Source organism: Ursus maritimus, unplaced genomic scaffold (assembly GCF_017311325.1).
Source record: "Ursus maritimus isolate PB19 unplaced genomic scaffold, ASM1731132v1 scaffold_25, whole genome shotgun sequence".
Lineage (NCBI taxonomy): Eukaryota > Metazoa > Chordata > Mammalia > Carnivora > Ursidae > Ursus > Ursus maritimus.
In genome coordinates, this window is record NW_024425008.1 from 44637246 (window position 1) to 44654766 (window position 17521).

Consider the following 17521-nt stretch of genomic DNA (forward strand, 5'->3'; position numbering starts at 1 on the left):
CCTACCCCCTACGGCAGCTCTGAGGAATAACTGTGCAGCTCGCCTCAAATACAGCACAGCAGGATCCAATAAATGTGAACAGGTTCTCCACGTTGCCAAGCACTAAGGACACTGTCACCAGTAACCTTTATTCTTCCATGCAAATGAGTCAAGGCTTTACCTAAAAATTCGACTCAAATACCCAGATTCAAAAGCTAGGGCAAGGAATTGTATTCCAAAAGAAATGAGAAATGATCTAGCATCGGCCAACATCCCCAGAAGGGGATGCCCTGAGAGAGGCTGGGACTCTGGCTACGAAGCCTGCACCTACCACAGACTGTCCATTTTCTAATAAAGGCAAATAAGAACCAATGGTGGCCCCATCATTCCATGACTAAGACCCCAGCAGGAGCACAGCAATGTTCCGAATAATTCACATTAGTGAATGGCGGACAGAAATGCTCGGAGAGCTTACCTACCTCACTTTCTTCTAGATTTCTTCCTCATTTCTTCTTGCAAAGTCAAATGATACACAAAAAGGACACCTCTTAGTGATAACCATGTAAGCGTCTATTGATACGTCTGTCAGACTCAATCACACTATTTAAGAAAGCAAATATACATAAAGACTGAGTGTCCATTCAATGCGTTATTTCTGGTGCATTTTTTTTCCTGCCAAGAATGAGGATAAGAAGATGCAAAATAATAAAACTGGGAGACTGGAGTATAGAATGCAAGATAGATACAAATCTACACGTAATCCTAATGCGCCGAGAGATCTTCTTGACAAAGGAGATTTCATTCCAGCTTGCTGCTAGTTTTGACGCAAATGTAGGACGTACCGCGGCCCAGAAGCCTAGAGCCTCAAGTGAGCCGAACGCAGTCATCATGAGCTAGTCTCCGTTAAGATTTCAAGGTCAGAGTCAACGTGCCTTGGCTGCAATAATCGTTATGCTTAGTGCAGGTAAACCACGGAACAGGCCCTTTGGAAAAATACAAAATATTTACCCAGCAACTCCTAGTGAACAGCACATGCGCTGCACACTGAGGAGCGGTCGCCTGTGGTTGTGGAAAACTCACTACCGAAGAAAAACAAACACGGCCTATTACAGCAAGGCTACGGCGTGCCTCTTCTGCTCGGTACGAGAGAAATCCACTGCCCAGCAGACGATGAGCCCGACGGCCTGACGGCAGTGATGCAGCAGGATGCTCGTCGTCTTTTTGCCCCAAAATAAACAATGAAGTAATCACACAGGTGAATATCCCAGTATAACTCCCGTCGGATTCAAAACTCATCTTCAGAGCTGTCGGCTAAGAGCATGACTCGATCTTGCATGCTGTTGAATTCTCTCTGCTGGAGAATGAAAAACAGAAGAGCGTTAAACCCTTTCTGCTGCAGAGCAAAACTGAGAACCAGGCCCCTTTAAAAGGCGCCCCAACACACGCAGCCGAAGCCCAGGCAGCCGCTGCAGCTGCTAGTCCAAACCCCGGGGCGTGTCAGTACCATTCCTGCCTCATTAAGCCCCGTGTGCTTTATTAAGTAAATTGGGAAAGCGAAGCATGTTCTGAAACGGGTGAGGTTTTGCTGTTGTGGGCACCATACCTTTCTTTTATGCCTTTTGAAGCCGTTTCTCCTTCGGCGATTCATAACCTTAATGCTGTAGAGTGCTCCCAAGATGAACAAGGCGCCCGCTATCCCGACCCCTACGGGAACCAGCATCCCAGACATGTAGCCAGCCTGCGCGGAAAAGGAGCCCATTAGGATGCTAAAGAGACCACTGCCCTGGGTTTCTCATTTTTGCCCGATGGCAGCAGGTTGTTAAACACCTGGAATTCTCCTACTTGCTTTGTCATAAACTAGCACCTAGAACAGAGGTACATTTTAGGGAGAAGGCAAGAGAGAGAAAGGTATGACTATTTTTGGAAAGCTCAAGTATTTAGAAGAAGTACTGAAATAAATCACCCAGACTTCGTGGCACCTCCAGCCACTTGCTTATGCACATTTGTCAACATCAGGTTTTGGTGGCAGAAATATAACTTGTATTAAAGATGGATGAAGTAAGCTTCTGAGAATGCCAGAACTATTAAAACGCTATAAATCGGAAATACCAGCCTGAGGCAAGCTCCAAGGGGGCTGAGGGGGAGGGCCTTGACATTGGCGGTCTGCTGTCTCACAATCTCAGTTGCATTACAGTAAGAAAGGGAAGAGGAAGGATGCTAGATACTGGGGCACAGACAGAAAAGACATAAAGTGGGATTTATATGAAAGGAAAAAATCTGCCCAGTGGACAAGACCAAAGTTGGGGCTGGGGAGGGAATTCTGAGCATCCCCAGAGAAGTGGCAGAGTAGGGTGCAAAGATCACTGTGAACAACAGTGGCAGCTCGGAAAGAACCTGGAGGTATCTGGTATCTGGTGTGTCTCCAACGTCCCCAAGGTGTCACTATGGATACATTGGTTCCAAGTGAGAAGCATGATGTCCACACATCCCTGGGCTCGGGTAAGTAGCTCCGGATCTTCCCAAGCTCAGGGTAAGGCCATCATACTAAAGGTGCTCCCTGCATCTTGGCCAATATGACACCTCAGGGCTAAGAGCATTATGGACTTACCTGGAGCCCTTTCACAGAAGAGCATGACACTGGTTTGCCTTTGAAGAAGGCCCCTTCTAGAAGCCTACCCAGACAAAATACATCAAAAATTAAAATTTTTAGACTTTAGATAGGCATTATTTGGGGGTGGGGGGGAACCCATGAATCTGTTCATTTATTTGACTATTTCTAAAATTTCTAATATAGCACAAACTATTTCTAGTACCTTTCAGAATGAGCCAAAATCAGAGAGGGACAGAGAATAAAGTTTTCTAAAAAGTGCTGACGCATGCAGACTGTGATGCTCTCCCAACGTTTCCAAAAGGAAATCAAAGGAATACACGAGCCCTTGTAAAACTGCAGCTCCCTCTTCTTGCACACAGACAGCTCACTCACTGGTTCTGTCTTCCAGAGTCTTGTGTTAGGGCAGAATATGGAAATTTTTCCATTAATTTGAGAACAATAGCATTGTTCATCAGCACACTAAGTGTTTTTCTCCAAGAAACAAAGCGCAGTCACTTTTCAGCAAATTAATATGCTTTGCAGAAACCCAAACTTTATCTCAAGTTCTTCCAGATCTACTTAAGGCTTATAAAACTGTAATTTTCCATGTGGGAAAACACTGGACAAGAGCAAAGTTTTGGTACTCTCATAAGAGCTGTGAATATATTGCTTTAAAACCATCATTCCCAGTACATGGAAATGAATATATATATTGAAATATGATCAACTTTAAGTCCCGTAGAAGAGACTCTAAAGAGCCATACATTCAAAGGACCATACTTGAGCTGTTGGAAGTTTGGCTTGATCAGTCTCTGCGTGGGTCTCCTCGTGCTGCGTAACCTCACCCCACACCCACTAGCATGACTATTCCAAAATGTGGCACTCTTTCCCATACTTCTTATTTACACATTTAGATTTCTGATTTCTAGACCTTTAAATCATATAGATTTCATCAAAATTCAATTAATATCTCTCTCTCTCCTCTCTTTTGTCCCCTCGAGTGTGCATGTGTGTGTGTGATCAGCCTGTGCTTTGAAATTACAGTTAAAAGATGGGATCCAAGTAGCCTCTCCTCTTCCAATATATTTTAACCATTCCTGTTTCAACACTGCCTAATGGAGAATAAGCTCTTCTTTTAGAATCCCCCATGCCTTGGGGCGCCTGGGTGGCTCAGTTGGTTAAGCATCTACCTTCAGCTCAGGTCATAATCTTGAGGTCCTGGTATCAAGCCCCGCATCAGGCTCCCTGCTCAGTGGGGAGTCGGCTTCTCCCTCTCCCTCTGCCCCTCCCCCCACTCGTATGCGCGTGCGCTCTCTCACGCGCTCGAATAAATAAAATCTTTAAAAAAAAAAAAAAAACAAGAATTGCCTAGGACTTATTTCCTACACAAATGAAAACAAATAAGGCTCATGAACATATTTTCTACGTTACAAACCCTGCCTAGTACCTCTTCTCTGTTCAGGATCACCGGATGCACCTCCCCGGATAACACCCTGAGAAGGACACCGCTGCACCTGCGTATACTCCAAGCGAGAACGCGTAACTTCCATCTCGTCATGAGGAAACATCCAATAAACCTAAACGAAGACTATTCTGTTTTTTAAAGGACTATATCTTCTTTTAAAGTCAGTGTCATGAAAGACAAAAGATGGCTATAAAAATGTTCCAGATTAAAGGAAACTAACGAATCATGACAACAAAATGTGTTACATGACCCTAGACTAGACCCTATACTGCTTTTAGAAAGGTATTTTTAGTCTGTTGAAATACTGAAATATGGAGGCCAGATTTGATTAAAAAGTACTGTATCGATGTTAAATGTACTCAAGCTGATAACTGTACTATGCTTGCTAATGGAATATTTCCATCTGTAGGAAATACACACTAAAGCATTTGGAGGAAAATCACCATGGTATACGCAACCTTTCCTCAAATGATTCAGAAAAAAAAGAGGCGGAGATGGGCAGATAGACCAGCAAATGAGAAACCAAATGGGGTAAAATGTTAAAAACAATTGCATCTGGGTAAAAGGTATATGGGCATTCTTTGTACTTATTGTTGTATCTCTTTTTTGTAAACTTGAAAATAGTTCCAAATTAAAAGTTCCGCATTTTTAAAATAGATTGCAAGTCAAAATATGACTAGATATAGTTGTTTTTAGTTTGTGTTTGTGTTGGGTTTTTGCTGGCTTTGTATTACATTCATGAGAAAGGTATCCTTCCTTCTTAGGATAATGTATTCGTCCAGAAACATCTGTTTTCAGGAAAGGCATAAGGAAACCAAATGATATGCTGTACTGTCTAAAGTCTGCTGAGTGAAGACAGCGCCCTTATGTTGCTTTGCAACAATGGCTCTCGAACTTAGCATCTATCAAAATCGCCTGCAAGACTTGTTAAAACAGATTGCCGGGCCCCGAGCCTAGAGCTTCTGACTCAGTAGGTATAGGGTGGGGCCCAAGACTTGCACTTCTAGCAAGTTCCCAGGTGATGCTGATGCTGCTGGTCCAGACCACACCTGAGAATTGGTGCCATGCAATAGAGTCTGGATCATCCATTTTCTGGGTTATTTCCTACAGCTAGAAGAAACAGAATGATCTTGGTGACATAACGACAGGGTTGGTCTTTACTACACAATAAAGTTGCTGTGCCTCTTTAAAAGCATTTTAGATGTTGAAAAGACAAATCAATTTTGAGAAGCATTTTAGACGTTGAAAAGACATAGCCATAGGTAAAAAGTTAGGATTTGCCTAACAAGCATCACAATCTGGGACATTAAGCCAGAAAGAAGAGTAATGATGGACTGAGTACAGGGACTTTCCCTCAATGGCCATTCACCTCTTCTGCCAGAGCAGCAGAACCTCCCATTTCAGCTGGGCACAGAGTAACAATCACAGCTCCCTGCCTTCTGTGCAGCTGGCTGTGACCGTGTGACTAATCTCACTAAGAAGAGAATACATTAGTGGCAGGTGCAGCTTCCACGACATGCTCCTCAAGGGGGGAGCACAGCCTTTATCCCTCATGTTTTGAGAATGAGAGCGCCTTTATCTTCCCTTTTAAGAGGGAAGAGGTGTCTTAGACTTCCCCTCTCCTCCTTCCCCTGGCTAGAATATGGACCTAGCTAAGTTGGAACTGCCATCCAGGACCTTGAGATGACCTTGGGAATGAAGGTCACAAATGATGGTGCATCAGATACAAGGACTTGTTGCTCCTGAACTCCCATCACAGTGTTGCTCCCCATGAACCCTTGACTGCTACCTCCAGATTCATAAATGAGAGACAAACTTCTATCTTGGTTAAGCCATTGTCACTGGGGTTCTCTGTCACTCATAGCTGATCTTAATCCTAGCTAATACAGAAAGACTAAACAATAGCAAAAAGAATAATTCAGTACTTTTTGATTTTAAAAGATTTTATTTATTTATTTGAGAGAAAGAGCGTGCATGCACAAGCAGGGGGAGGGGGAGAGGGAGAAGCAGACTCCCCACTGAGCAGGGAGCTGGACATGGGACCTCAATCCCAGGACCCTGAATTCATGACCTGAGCCCAAGGCAGACACTTAACCAACTGAGCCACCCAGGTGCCCCCAGATCTTTTTAGAACACTATTCTTTCTAGAGCCCAATTAACTAACAGAAATACCAATATCAGGTACAATTGAATAATGCTAAACTGAGAAGATGTCCCGGTTGGCCGAAGAGCCAGTTAAATAAATATTTAGTTTCCAGTTCTAAGGGATTCTGTGACTTTCATCAAAGAGGCAATAGTTTGGCTCTCAAGCAGTTTCTGAAGATAATGACCGACAAGACTTTTATAGATGAGAGCCAACTAGCTAGCTAGCTAGGTACATGAAGGGGGAAGCGAGAGAGCAAGAGAGAGGGGAAGATAAATATATATATATATACACACGTATGTATGTATATAAGAAGGCATGTTGCAGGTATGTGTAGAGTATTTTACTCACAGGGGAAGGGGGGGGGGATATGGAAAAGATTATAGTGAGTCCCTCCAAGAAAGAGTCAAAATATGAAGAAATAAGGCACCAAATAAGCCAAACACAGTTAGAATCCCAACTACTTTTCTTCTATTTTTTTAAAATTAAGACATACTGAAAAAAATACTCCAGAAGAAAATATAAGAGAGGGCTGGAAAAACTTAAAATAATCCAGGAAACTAAGGGTCACACATAAAATTACTTCTCTTGGTGAAAACGATAGCGAGAAGGTGCCAAGCCTTTGAGACAAGATAAGAAGGGTCTACAGAAATAGAAAACACAGCCTTTCTATAAAGCTGCACAGATTTTTTTTTAAATTGTGGCAAAGCTATCTATAGATACAGGTAAGAAATTTCACGATATTCAACTTCAAAACTGGCTACATGCAAAAATTTATTCTCTTATGGGTTTTCTGGTGCACTTTTTTACTCAGAGGATATTTCCTATAGAAACAATGATATACGGGTTCCTAAATTCATCTACCAAATCCTATTCCTTTTCATTGCATCCTATTTTCTCCTGAAAAATAACAAGAAGCACTATTAATGTAAGTGTGTTCAGTTCTTAACTTTTGAGCTTTATTTCCCCCAAATCCTGCTCAGTCCATCCAATCACACCTCCCTAAGATAACCGGACCTGTGACAGATACCCAAATGGCCTCCACTAACCTCAACATGCTTACAATTTTTCAACATCACTTTTAATAAAGAAGTATGACCACACATCAAAAACTAAGGATATACTGTATGGTGACTAACATAACATAATAAAAAATAATTATTAAGAAAAAAAGAAGAAGTATGACCTCAAAACAGTCTCATTCTCAAAAGCCATCTATGCTAAATTTTACTGAGAATCACAAAGATAGTAATGAGGAGAATTAATACAATCATATAATGTTCATTGTCATTTATTCTTTAACATTAAGCTGCAGCAAAATAAATATTAATCATCCAAATATGGGGAGAATTGACTCCAAATAATAAAAAACGACATGGGATACTATCAACAGAAGTATATGTTGGGACCGGTGATTTAGACACAACTCAATATGTGGCAATTGAAAAGATTTCCATTCACTAAACCCCCAGTTAAATCTGAGCTGGATTATAATAATGAGATCTGGCACAGGCTACAGCAAGGAATTCAGGATTCCATCAATATTTTTATGAGTAGTTTCAATTTAAAATTCTAAAGTAACCAAAAAATGTAAACTTGGAGAGTGTTGAAAATCAAAAGAAAATGAAAAATAAGAACCTGGAAGGAAGTTAATATTGTCAATCACAGACGTGGCTGGCAGAATTAATGCGAGAGAGAAATATTTTTCATAGTTGGCCATTCCAGGCAAGTCAGCCCTTCATCACCCAGTATGTAGGAACACTACGAAGGACTACTTGAAAGCTGATCTAAGGAGAATGCTCAGGCAGCAGGTGTTTTTACTCCAAATCACCCCCACTATGGTTTAAGGATGCTCTTTCCATCCCAAACTTTTATTCTTAACTCAAGTCCATCCATTTTTGCCTTTGGGTCAGAAGGATCAATGCCTTCCCAAATCAAGGTATTTCTTCCTCATACAGAAGGATTAGGCTTACAAGCACCTGGCATTGGGTTATTGGGCATTGGGACAAGAAATGCCAAATAAATTGGGATTACACTGCTGACCCCTAGAAGAAACTCCACCTTGATATGTCAAGGATATTTTTTCAGCTGAGCAGAATAGATGATACCTTCATAAGAAGGAATGGTGCTCAAGGGTGTCCCTTGTGTTATACAAGAAGGAACTTAAAGGGAAAGTCTTCCTTCTTGTTGGGCACCTGGAAGTGGCCTTGCATCTTTGCACAGATGACCAGAAGCAGAATGATGAATTAAGGCTCCATCACTCTGAAGATATTTTATTTGACAAAGCCATGCCCTTTAAGATAAATCCAAAGGAAGAAAATACTTCTCTTACCTTGTCTTTTAGTTTTTCCATCCAGCTTCTCACTAGGGAAAATAAAAGAATAAAATGTAAATATCCACCTTTTTACTTACACTTCATTGAATTAAGTTAATTCAGTAACTTACATTTCATGGTATTAAGTTAATTTGATGCACTGGTTTTATTGTATGAAATACAGTGCAAGGTTCAACAGTATTAACATGACAGTAATAGTCTTGTTTTGATTCTCATTTGTTTAAAAATGCAACAGAAAGCACAAACATATCCCTCACATCATCATTAGGTGAACGGAGAATATTTTTATTTGTTAAACGTATTTGTAAGACTATTGAATGCTTTGGGAGGAGGTCTGGGAAAAGAGACAGAAAATCGCCTTTAAAGTATCAAGTTCACTCCCAACCCATGCACCAATAAATAAATAAATAATCAGTTAATTAATTATCAAGTTCATTTCTTAACTGACATTTTCTCCTTAATGTTACTCTTCTTTCTCAGTTTTTAAGCTCAGTGGGTATTCTGCACTTGAATCAATATCCCAGCAAAGTAAGGTAGGAAGGGGCAATGGGCAGGCCAGCACTGCTCAGCACTGGCTCCAAAGAGAAGCATTTGCTTCCACATTTTGACCAAAGGCAAAAAGAGAAAGTATTTCTGAAATACATAAAGCTTACAAACTGTACCATTCCATCACAATACAACCACTATAAAAAAAAATAAAGGCAATAATCAAGTAACAGTTTAAAAAGCCACTGAAAAAGACTACATCAACCATGAGTGTTAAGTAAACCATTATTACAACCATTTGGAAGTACAATGCTGAGAATAGAAAAAGTATCCTGCAAAATGAAAACGTGTTAGAATGGCCATGGGTTTCTTTCTTTTCTTCTTTTTTTTTCATTTAAATTTTGGTTAGTTAACATATAATGCAATATTGGTTTCAGAAGTAGAATTCAGTGGTTCATCACTTACATACATCACTCTATGCACATCACAACAAGTGCCCTCTGTAACACCCATCCCCCATCTAGCCCATCCCCCCCCCCACCTCCCTCCATCAACCCTCAGTTTGTTCTGTATCACTAAGAGTCTCTTATGGTTTGGGGCACCTGGGTGGCTCAGTCAGTTAAGTGTCCAACTCTTGATTTTGGCTCAGGCCATGGTCTTAGGGTCATGAGATCAAGCCCTGAGTTGGCTCTGCCCCTCCCACTCTAAAAAAACAAAAAGTCTCTTATGGTTTGTATGGCCATATTAAGGATAGTTTGAAGTTAGTAATGGGATTCTTCATCCTTAATTGCCTTTTAAAGTTATAATAATGATTCAGCATTGAATAAAAATTCTATTTTGAAAATCATGGAAAAGGAGAAAAGAAGACAAATATTACCAAAGAAATTAGTAAGCCAATAAAAACCTTTCAAGATTTCCTTAAATTTCCTTTCCCATCCAGGAGCTTCAACAGATAGGAAGGAAGGACACAGAGTGGCCAACCTAGAAACAGCTCCCCAAAAGTGTAGACAAGGGATTGGCAAACTTTTCTTGTGAAGAGCCAAAGAGTAAACATTTTAAGCTTTGCAGGCCATGCAATCTCTGTCACAACACTCAACTCTGCTGCTGCGGTGTGAAGCACTCATAGTACACAAATCAATTGGTTTGGCCATATTCCAATAAACGTTACTTATGGACATTGACCTTTGAATTTCATGTAATTTTCATAGGTCACAAATATCTTTCTTTTTTATTTTTTTTAACCATATTGAAATGTAAAAGACATTTCTTTGCTCATGGGCCATACAAAAACGGTTAGCGGGCCAGACTGGTCAACGGGTCACAGGGTACTGACCCCTGGCACAGACACATTTTGCCCAAGAAGTTGGTGTAAATGGAGATTTACAGTCTGACTGCAGTAATAACATATCTGAGAGGAGTGATTCCAGCCCAAATGTGCACACGGCTTGACCCCTAACAGAGCAGGTTCGAATCTACTGCATCCCTTGATCAGCAAACCAAAAACAAACATGAGAGTGAGGGAAGATTATGTTCTGGGAAAAGATGGGGAAACTGAGACTCAGAGAAGCTAAGAGACTTGCCCATTGTTAATCAGGAGTAAAGAGTCACTGGAATTCCAACCACTACCAGATTTAACAGCCTACAGGAATAAGACTTCGTAACTACCCATTTCTTTTGGTGATAGCCCCACTCTCTTGCTCTCTCAGGTTGAAAATGTGGAGCTACCTTCCTTGGGCTCTTCTATCTCCTTCAGTCCCTGGCTTCAATCTCTCATGCCAAGATCTTGGCAAGACCTCTCACCTTTCTCCTTCGCTCATCACTCATTCCGTCTCCACTGGGATTCAGGTAAAGTAGTGGTGTACAATCAGGATATGATTAGTCATGGGAAGGCCAAAAGAATACACAGAAATCTTAGAAATGAGGCTAGGGGTTAGTGGCTCCATGGAGAAGTGAAGTCAACCACTGATTTGCTGAGTGACTTTGGAGAAATTAATGAACCTCCGGGACCCTCAGTTTCCTCCTATGTAAAATGACCGTGGTAACACCTGTCTTGCAAGACTGTTGTGAAGATTGGAACTAACACGTGCCATGTGTCTAGGACAGTCCTTGGTGTAGAGAAATAAGAAAACAAAAATAAGAAACCTGGGACAGGAGGAGAGAAACAAAGACGAGTGAGTCATGAATATTTCAACATGTCTCAACTAAGTCCAAGACATACACTGAAATTCAAGCAAGAGAACGTTTCCAATTCATTGATTCATTCAACAAATATTTATTATGCACATTGTGTTGGCCAGGCACTGTGCTCTACACTGGGGTCAGCAGAAGGTATGGGGCCTAATTCCAGTGAAGAAAGGAAGAGGCCATCAGGTCTATGAGAAGTGAATAACAAGCAGCAGTACAGGGACAGACAGTGAGGGACAGAGCAAGAAAGCCAATTACTGGGCCCAAAGCAGAATGCCAACCCGTGAAGCAAGATGCTTGGAATCAGGAAATAGGATGGATATTATATAAGGAGCAAAACAAAATCAAGGTGGAAACAGGAAAAGGTGGGCACTTTGTGGAAGGGGTGAAAAGGGCCAGATGACTACCTGTGGGTGGCAGGGTAAGGGCAGCTCAGAGAGGAGGGAAAGGAGCCACAGGTCCAGCCAGGGTCTGAGGCACCAACAGGCTTTTGAACTATAGGAAGTTCACTGTCAAGAGAAATTGTTTAGGGGCGCCTGGGTGGCTCAGTCAGTTGGGTGTCAGACTCTTGATTTCGACTCGGGGTCATGAACTTAGGGTCAGGGGATAGAGCCCTGCATGGGGCTCCACACCCAGCAGGGAGTCTGCTTCCTCCTTCTTCTCCCTCTCCCACTGCCCCTCCTCCAGCTTACGTGTATGCACACTAGTGCACGCTCTCTCTCAAATAAATAAATCTTTAAAAAACAAAAAAAAGTGAAACAGTTTAACATGGGACTTATCCAGCCAGGTGTCACTAGCAAACTGTCTCTATCTTGGAGTAAATTTCACCAAGTCCTGCTTTGGATGATTCTCGAAGGCAGTACTTCTCCACTGGGGGAGGCAATGCTCATCAGAACAGGATGTGCGTCTGCATACAGGGAGTTTGAAGGAGCACATTCAACGGGTCTGATTCTTTAGCTGATAATACAAACTGCAAGAAGAAAGCTGGGCAAAAATCTTCTCTGTGAGTGAGGCTGGTGATACACAGAAGATAATGAGACAGTACTGGGGGGGCATGGGTCTAGAAAGGTTGAGAAAGCGCTGTTCCTTGAAACAGGCAAGCTTGGTTGTATTTCTCCAAATAAGATCATGAGGACCCTGAGGGTTACTATGCCTTGTGCTTCTCAGGCATCTGCTGGAGTCCTTCACCTGCTGTTGGACACTCAGGTGCTTAATAAATACTTCTCCCTTCTTTCAGTGAATATATATTGCTTTTCAGTGAGTTCATAATTTTTGAGTATGATTCTTTTTTCATGAGGATTCTATAAACTGTTTTCAACAAAATATTCGAGGCACTGTCAAAATAAACTTTACACAATGATATTTTAAAATGGAAGGAATAAAAATTGATAAAGGAATGCAAAAGCAAGACAAGAAAAAAATCAGAAAAAAAAAGAAAAGATGATTGTGAAGAGGAGAATCAGCACTGTAATTTTTTAAAAACAGACATCACACTGACGAGAAGGGTATGAACTGATACAACTTTTTGGAAAGTAAGGAGGGATTTGCAATCTACCTTAAAAGTTTTTTAAAGGTTTAATTTTTTTAAATCCAAAGGTCTAGTCATAAGAGAAATGTATCTTTTTTTTTTTAAGATTTTATTTATTTATTCGACAGAGATAGAGACAGCCAGCGAGAGAGGGAACACAAGCAGGAGGAGTGGGAGAGGAAGAAGCAGGCTCATAGCGGAGGAGCCTGATGTGGGGCTCGATCCCATAACGCCGGGATCACGCCCTGAGCCGAAGGCAGACGCTTAACCACTGTGCCACCCAGGCGCCCCAAGAAATGTATCTTAATTAATCATGGATATGCACAAAAATTTTTGTTAAATGCTGTTTACTGTAACGTTATTTGTAATGGAAAAGAATACGTAAACAACATCAATATCCAACCATAGAGGACTGGTTTAAATACTCAAGGGAAAACTATACCTTAGGTTATATCTACAGAGTATATTATACAAAAATTTAAATTATTTCAAGAAAAATAATATGTTACAAATGAAAAAATAGGGTATATATAACATGAGCTCAAGTTTGTGGATAAAAAAATTACGTATACAATTGGGATAACATATATCTAAGTGTTAACTGAATTCATCAATAGGTTGTAAAATTATGGGTGATTTTCACTTATTCCCTGTATTTTTAGAATCTTCCAATTTATTTATAATTTCTTACTCCTTTTAAAGAACCCTAGAAAATTCTGTAGATTTTTGCAAATGGAGATTAATGGTGGATCGCTGACAGCGAGGAACACGAAAGGTTGGGGCCTTTTTACTTCCATAATTCCTTAGCCCGCAGCTATCGATTCATTCTAATCCCACTAATTCTGGTTTGTTTCCTTTCTTGAAATTTTATTTAATGCAAGTCTGAAAGCACAGAAATATAATGAGGCCTCTGGTCTCCTTCTAGCATGCAGAAAGGTACAAAGAAAAGAGAACATGGATTGTTAAAAGCAGGTTCTCCCTGAGGATATTTGGAAATGATATATCCAACAAGGGATTAATATCCAAAATATATAAAGAACTTACAGAACTCAACACCACAAAAACCCAAATAATCCAATTAAAAGGGCGCAGAAGACCCGAGTAGCCATTTTTCCAAAAAAAGACATACAAGTGGCCAACAGACACATGAAAAGATGCTCAACATCACTCATCATCAGGGAAATGCAAATCAAAACCACAATGAGATATCACCTCCCACCTGTCAGAATGGCTAGAATCAAAAAGACAAGAAATAACAAGTGTTGGCAAGGATGTGGAGAAAAAGGAACCTTTGTGCACTGTTGGTGGGAATGTAAACTGGCACAACAACTATGGAAAACAGTATGGAGTCTCCTCGAAAAATTAAAAACAGAAATCCCGTATGCTCCAGTAATACCACTACTGGTTATTTACCCAAAGAAAACAAAAACACTAATTTGAAAAGATACATGCACCCCTATGTTTACAGCCGCATTACTTACAATAGCCAAGCTATGGAAGCAGCCCACGTGCATATATATATATATATATATATATCTAAAATGGAATATTAATCAACTATAAAAAGGGATGAGGGTTGTCATTTGCAACAACATGGATGGACCTAAGGGGTAGTATGCTAAGTGAAACAAGTCAGACAGATAAATACTGTATCAACTCACCTATTTGTGGAATCTAAAAAACAAAACAAATGAATAAACAAACAAACAGCAAAAGCACTTATAAACACACAGAACAAACGGGTTCTGATGGTTGCCAGAGAGGAAAGGGGTGAGGGGGTGGGCAAAATGGGTGAAAGAGAGTGGGAAATACAGGCCTCAAGTTCTGGAACGAGTAAGTCATGGGGGCAGAAGGTACAGCATAGGGAATACAGTCAATGTTATTAGAATAGCTTGTATTTTGTGGTGACAGATGACCTCTACACGTGTGGTGAGCCTAGAATAGACTTGTTGAGTCACCTACACCTGAAACGAATGTAACATTGTGAGTCAACTATACTTCCTTCAGTTGGGGGGAAAAAAAACAAAAAAGGCAGTTTCTCGCTCCTGCTCACTAGCGCCCTCTTGTGTATAGGCTCCCAGGCTGAGCAACTGGCCGTCTTCTAGTTAATCCACCGGAAAAAAGGGAAGACGGAGAGAGTAAAGAAGAAACTGCAGATAAAATGACATTTCCATGTGTCCTATCAAATGTAAGTACGGTTGGTTTTTAATAGGCCGTGGCTGAAAAGTATTCAACTGTTTATTTAAAAGGGTATATTTAATTTCCTTTATTTCCAACAACAAAATTTTAGTGGCTACATATATCCTAGATATAACCCTAAATCCTCCTTCACTAAAGAGGAAAGGGATGCGAGCCAGAGGAGACTCAGGATTTGTCTGAGTTAACAATTAAGATTTTTTTGGACACCTCACTAAAAGCTTGCAAGGTAGGTATTATCATCCCCCATTCTACAGATAAAGAAAATGAAGCCACACAGCTAAAAAGTGGCGGAGCTGGAATTCGAACCCGGGCCCTTACAGCTAAAGTATGTGCTTTTTCAGTATGCCAGTGAGTCGCTTTGGGGAGGGGTGTGGGTGGGTGGGTGGGCCAGGGTGGCCGTGTCACAGCACACAATGGGGCTATTCAACTTCTGGAGATAAGCGCAGACCCAAACTGGGGTGAGGCATGGATCAGCTCACCTATCTGTTGTTCTGGCTCCTTCCTTCTCTGTTTTCTCCTCCCCGTCTCCTCTCTCCGCCTCCGTGTGGATCTCTCTCCAACTCCGCCCCTCGCTCTGTGATTTGTCTCTCTCCTCATCCCCCTTTTCCTCTTTCTCTCAGACTCGGTGTGTCTAACGATTCTGTTGCTGTTCGTATATATATCCCACTGGGGAAACAGTGCTCGAGAAGTCATCCTCAATCAACGAGGGCCACGAGTCGGTGGGCGTATCAGTCCCCAGTTGCAGCTAGCATAAATTCAATGGCTTAAAAGAATATCAATTTGTTATCTTATATTTCTGGAGGTCAGAAGTCCAAAATCAGTCTCAACGGCTAAAGTCAAGATATCAGCTGACACGTTCCCCTACTTTTGCCAGCCTCTAGAGGCTGTCTGCGGTCCTTGCTTTGTGGCCTCTCCCTCCCTCTTCAAAGCCAAAAGCACAACACTTCAAATCTCCTCTCTAAACTCTGCTTCCTTCATCATATTTTCTTCTCTGACTCTGACCCTCCTACTTCTCTCTTACGAGGACTCTTGTGATAATCTCCCCATCTCTAGGTCCTTAACTCAATCACATCTGCAAAATACCCTTTGTAAGGTGACATATTTGCAGGTTCTGGGTTTTAGGATGTGGACATCTTGGGAGGGAGCATTATTCTGCCTCCCACACTGGGTAAATTCCCCAGATTCCCTCACCCCTGAGGTGTGTTGCACACAGCTTCTCAGAGATTCCTCAAGAGCAAGGAGCCCCAGCAATAATCCCCTCATTCACACCCCCTTTGCTGGCTCTCCGCCTACCCTGTCTCACTCCCTCACTCCCCTGCCATGCTTCATGGGGTTCCTTCTCAAATAAACTTCTCACACCCCAATCCAGACTCAGGGTCTGCCTTTATGGAGAACTCACACCAAGACACTGGTCTATTCTGCCACCACATAGGTAGGCCCACCCTACGCCACACCAACTTTATTTATTTTGTACATGAAACCAAACTCTTAGAATGAACAGAAGTAAGGTGCAAGGAAGAAAGGCAAGCTGGCCAAGTTCAAGGCAGATGCCATCCCATTGATCTAAACTAAGTCTAAATGAAGGGCTTCAGGCTACCCAGATATATGAGATATATCCATTCCCTAAAGCATTGTGTGAGACGTACTTCACACAGCTAGTTCCACTGAGATCACATTCGACTCTGAAAGGGTTATACAGTCTCTTCGAGAATGAAATTTTCAATATCATTTACATCTTTCAATAAGGTGGGAAACTTTATCTTTATGCTAATCAATGAAAAGAGAAATGTATGTTCCACCTAAGAAAAAAATGCAATGTCAGTACGTTGTGCTTTGCTCAAAGCATATGTACCTAAATTTCAATTATAGTGTTTCTACAGTGTCAAGAAATAAGTGGAGACCAGCTCTCTTTCTTCCTTGTTATTCAACCCTAAGTGCCTCTTCTAGCCTAAGAAGCAGCAAAGCTTTTTTCCAACTTACATAACACCATTAAGAATAATAAAACTTACCAAGTTTTCAATATTGGCTGCATGTTTTTCTGAAAAATCTTAAGTTTTTCCAGCACCAAATTATTCTCTAATTATGCTAAATTTACCTGTTTTAAACATCACAGAGAAACTCTACCTGTAATCATTTGCTCTTCACATAATTACAGAACAGCCAGATTGCAATGAATAGAATGACGTACTTCTTTGCTTGCATAGGGTTAAGTGAGCAGCAATCGTGCAGCCAAGAAGCAATTAATTCTGCAGGCTCTACGCTGAGATTTAGAGACGAGGGTACAAAGAGCCCAAAGACCCTAATCTCTACTTTCAAGTAACATTAAGCATGCCTTTAGTTAACTGCAAGCAGAGGAACGATACTAGATACCCAGTAGGAGGATGCAAAGAGAACGTCTTGTAATCTACACATCTTGCTGGGGTCATTCAGGAATACTAACCGTACCGATAAACTCTAAACCGTATGGTTACCAGCTCCAGCGAGGAGAAGCCTGGTATGAACATCAGCCATATGGAAATACATATGGAAACACATGACGGATAAATGAAGAAGAAAGCATCCTTCCACGTGTGCCGCTATTTTTTCCTAAAAAGAGAAGCATGATATACAAA

The 17521-nt window shown here is 41.2% G+C and overlaps 1 protein-coding gene across 1 annotated transcript in view; it reads right to left on the reverse strand.

Annotated features, from left to right (window-relative positions):
* Positions 1-527: 527 nt before the first annotated feature.
* The window catches only part of ARMH4 (armadillo like helical domain containing 4), a 103833-nt gene continuing 86839 nt past the window's right edge, over positions 528-17521 (reverse strand). The window contains exons 5-7 of the mRNA XM_008702112.2: positions 8510-8541; positions 1583-1717; positions 528-1333 (exon numbers count right to left, since the gene is read on the reverse strand). Of these exons, the coding sequence (XP_008700334.1) occupies positions 1265-1333; positions 1583-1717; positions 8510-8541 (236 nt within the window). The 3' untranslated portion in view covers positions 528-1264. The remainder of the gene's footprint in view (positions 1334-1582; positions 1718-8509; positions 8542-17521) is intronic.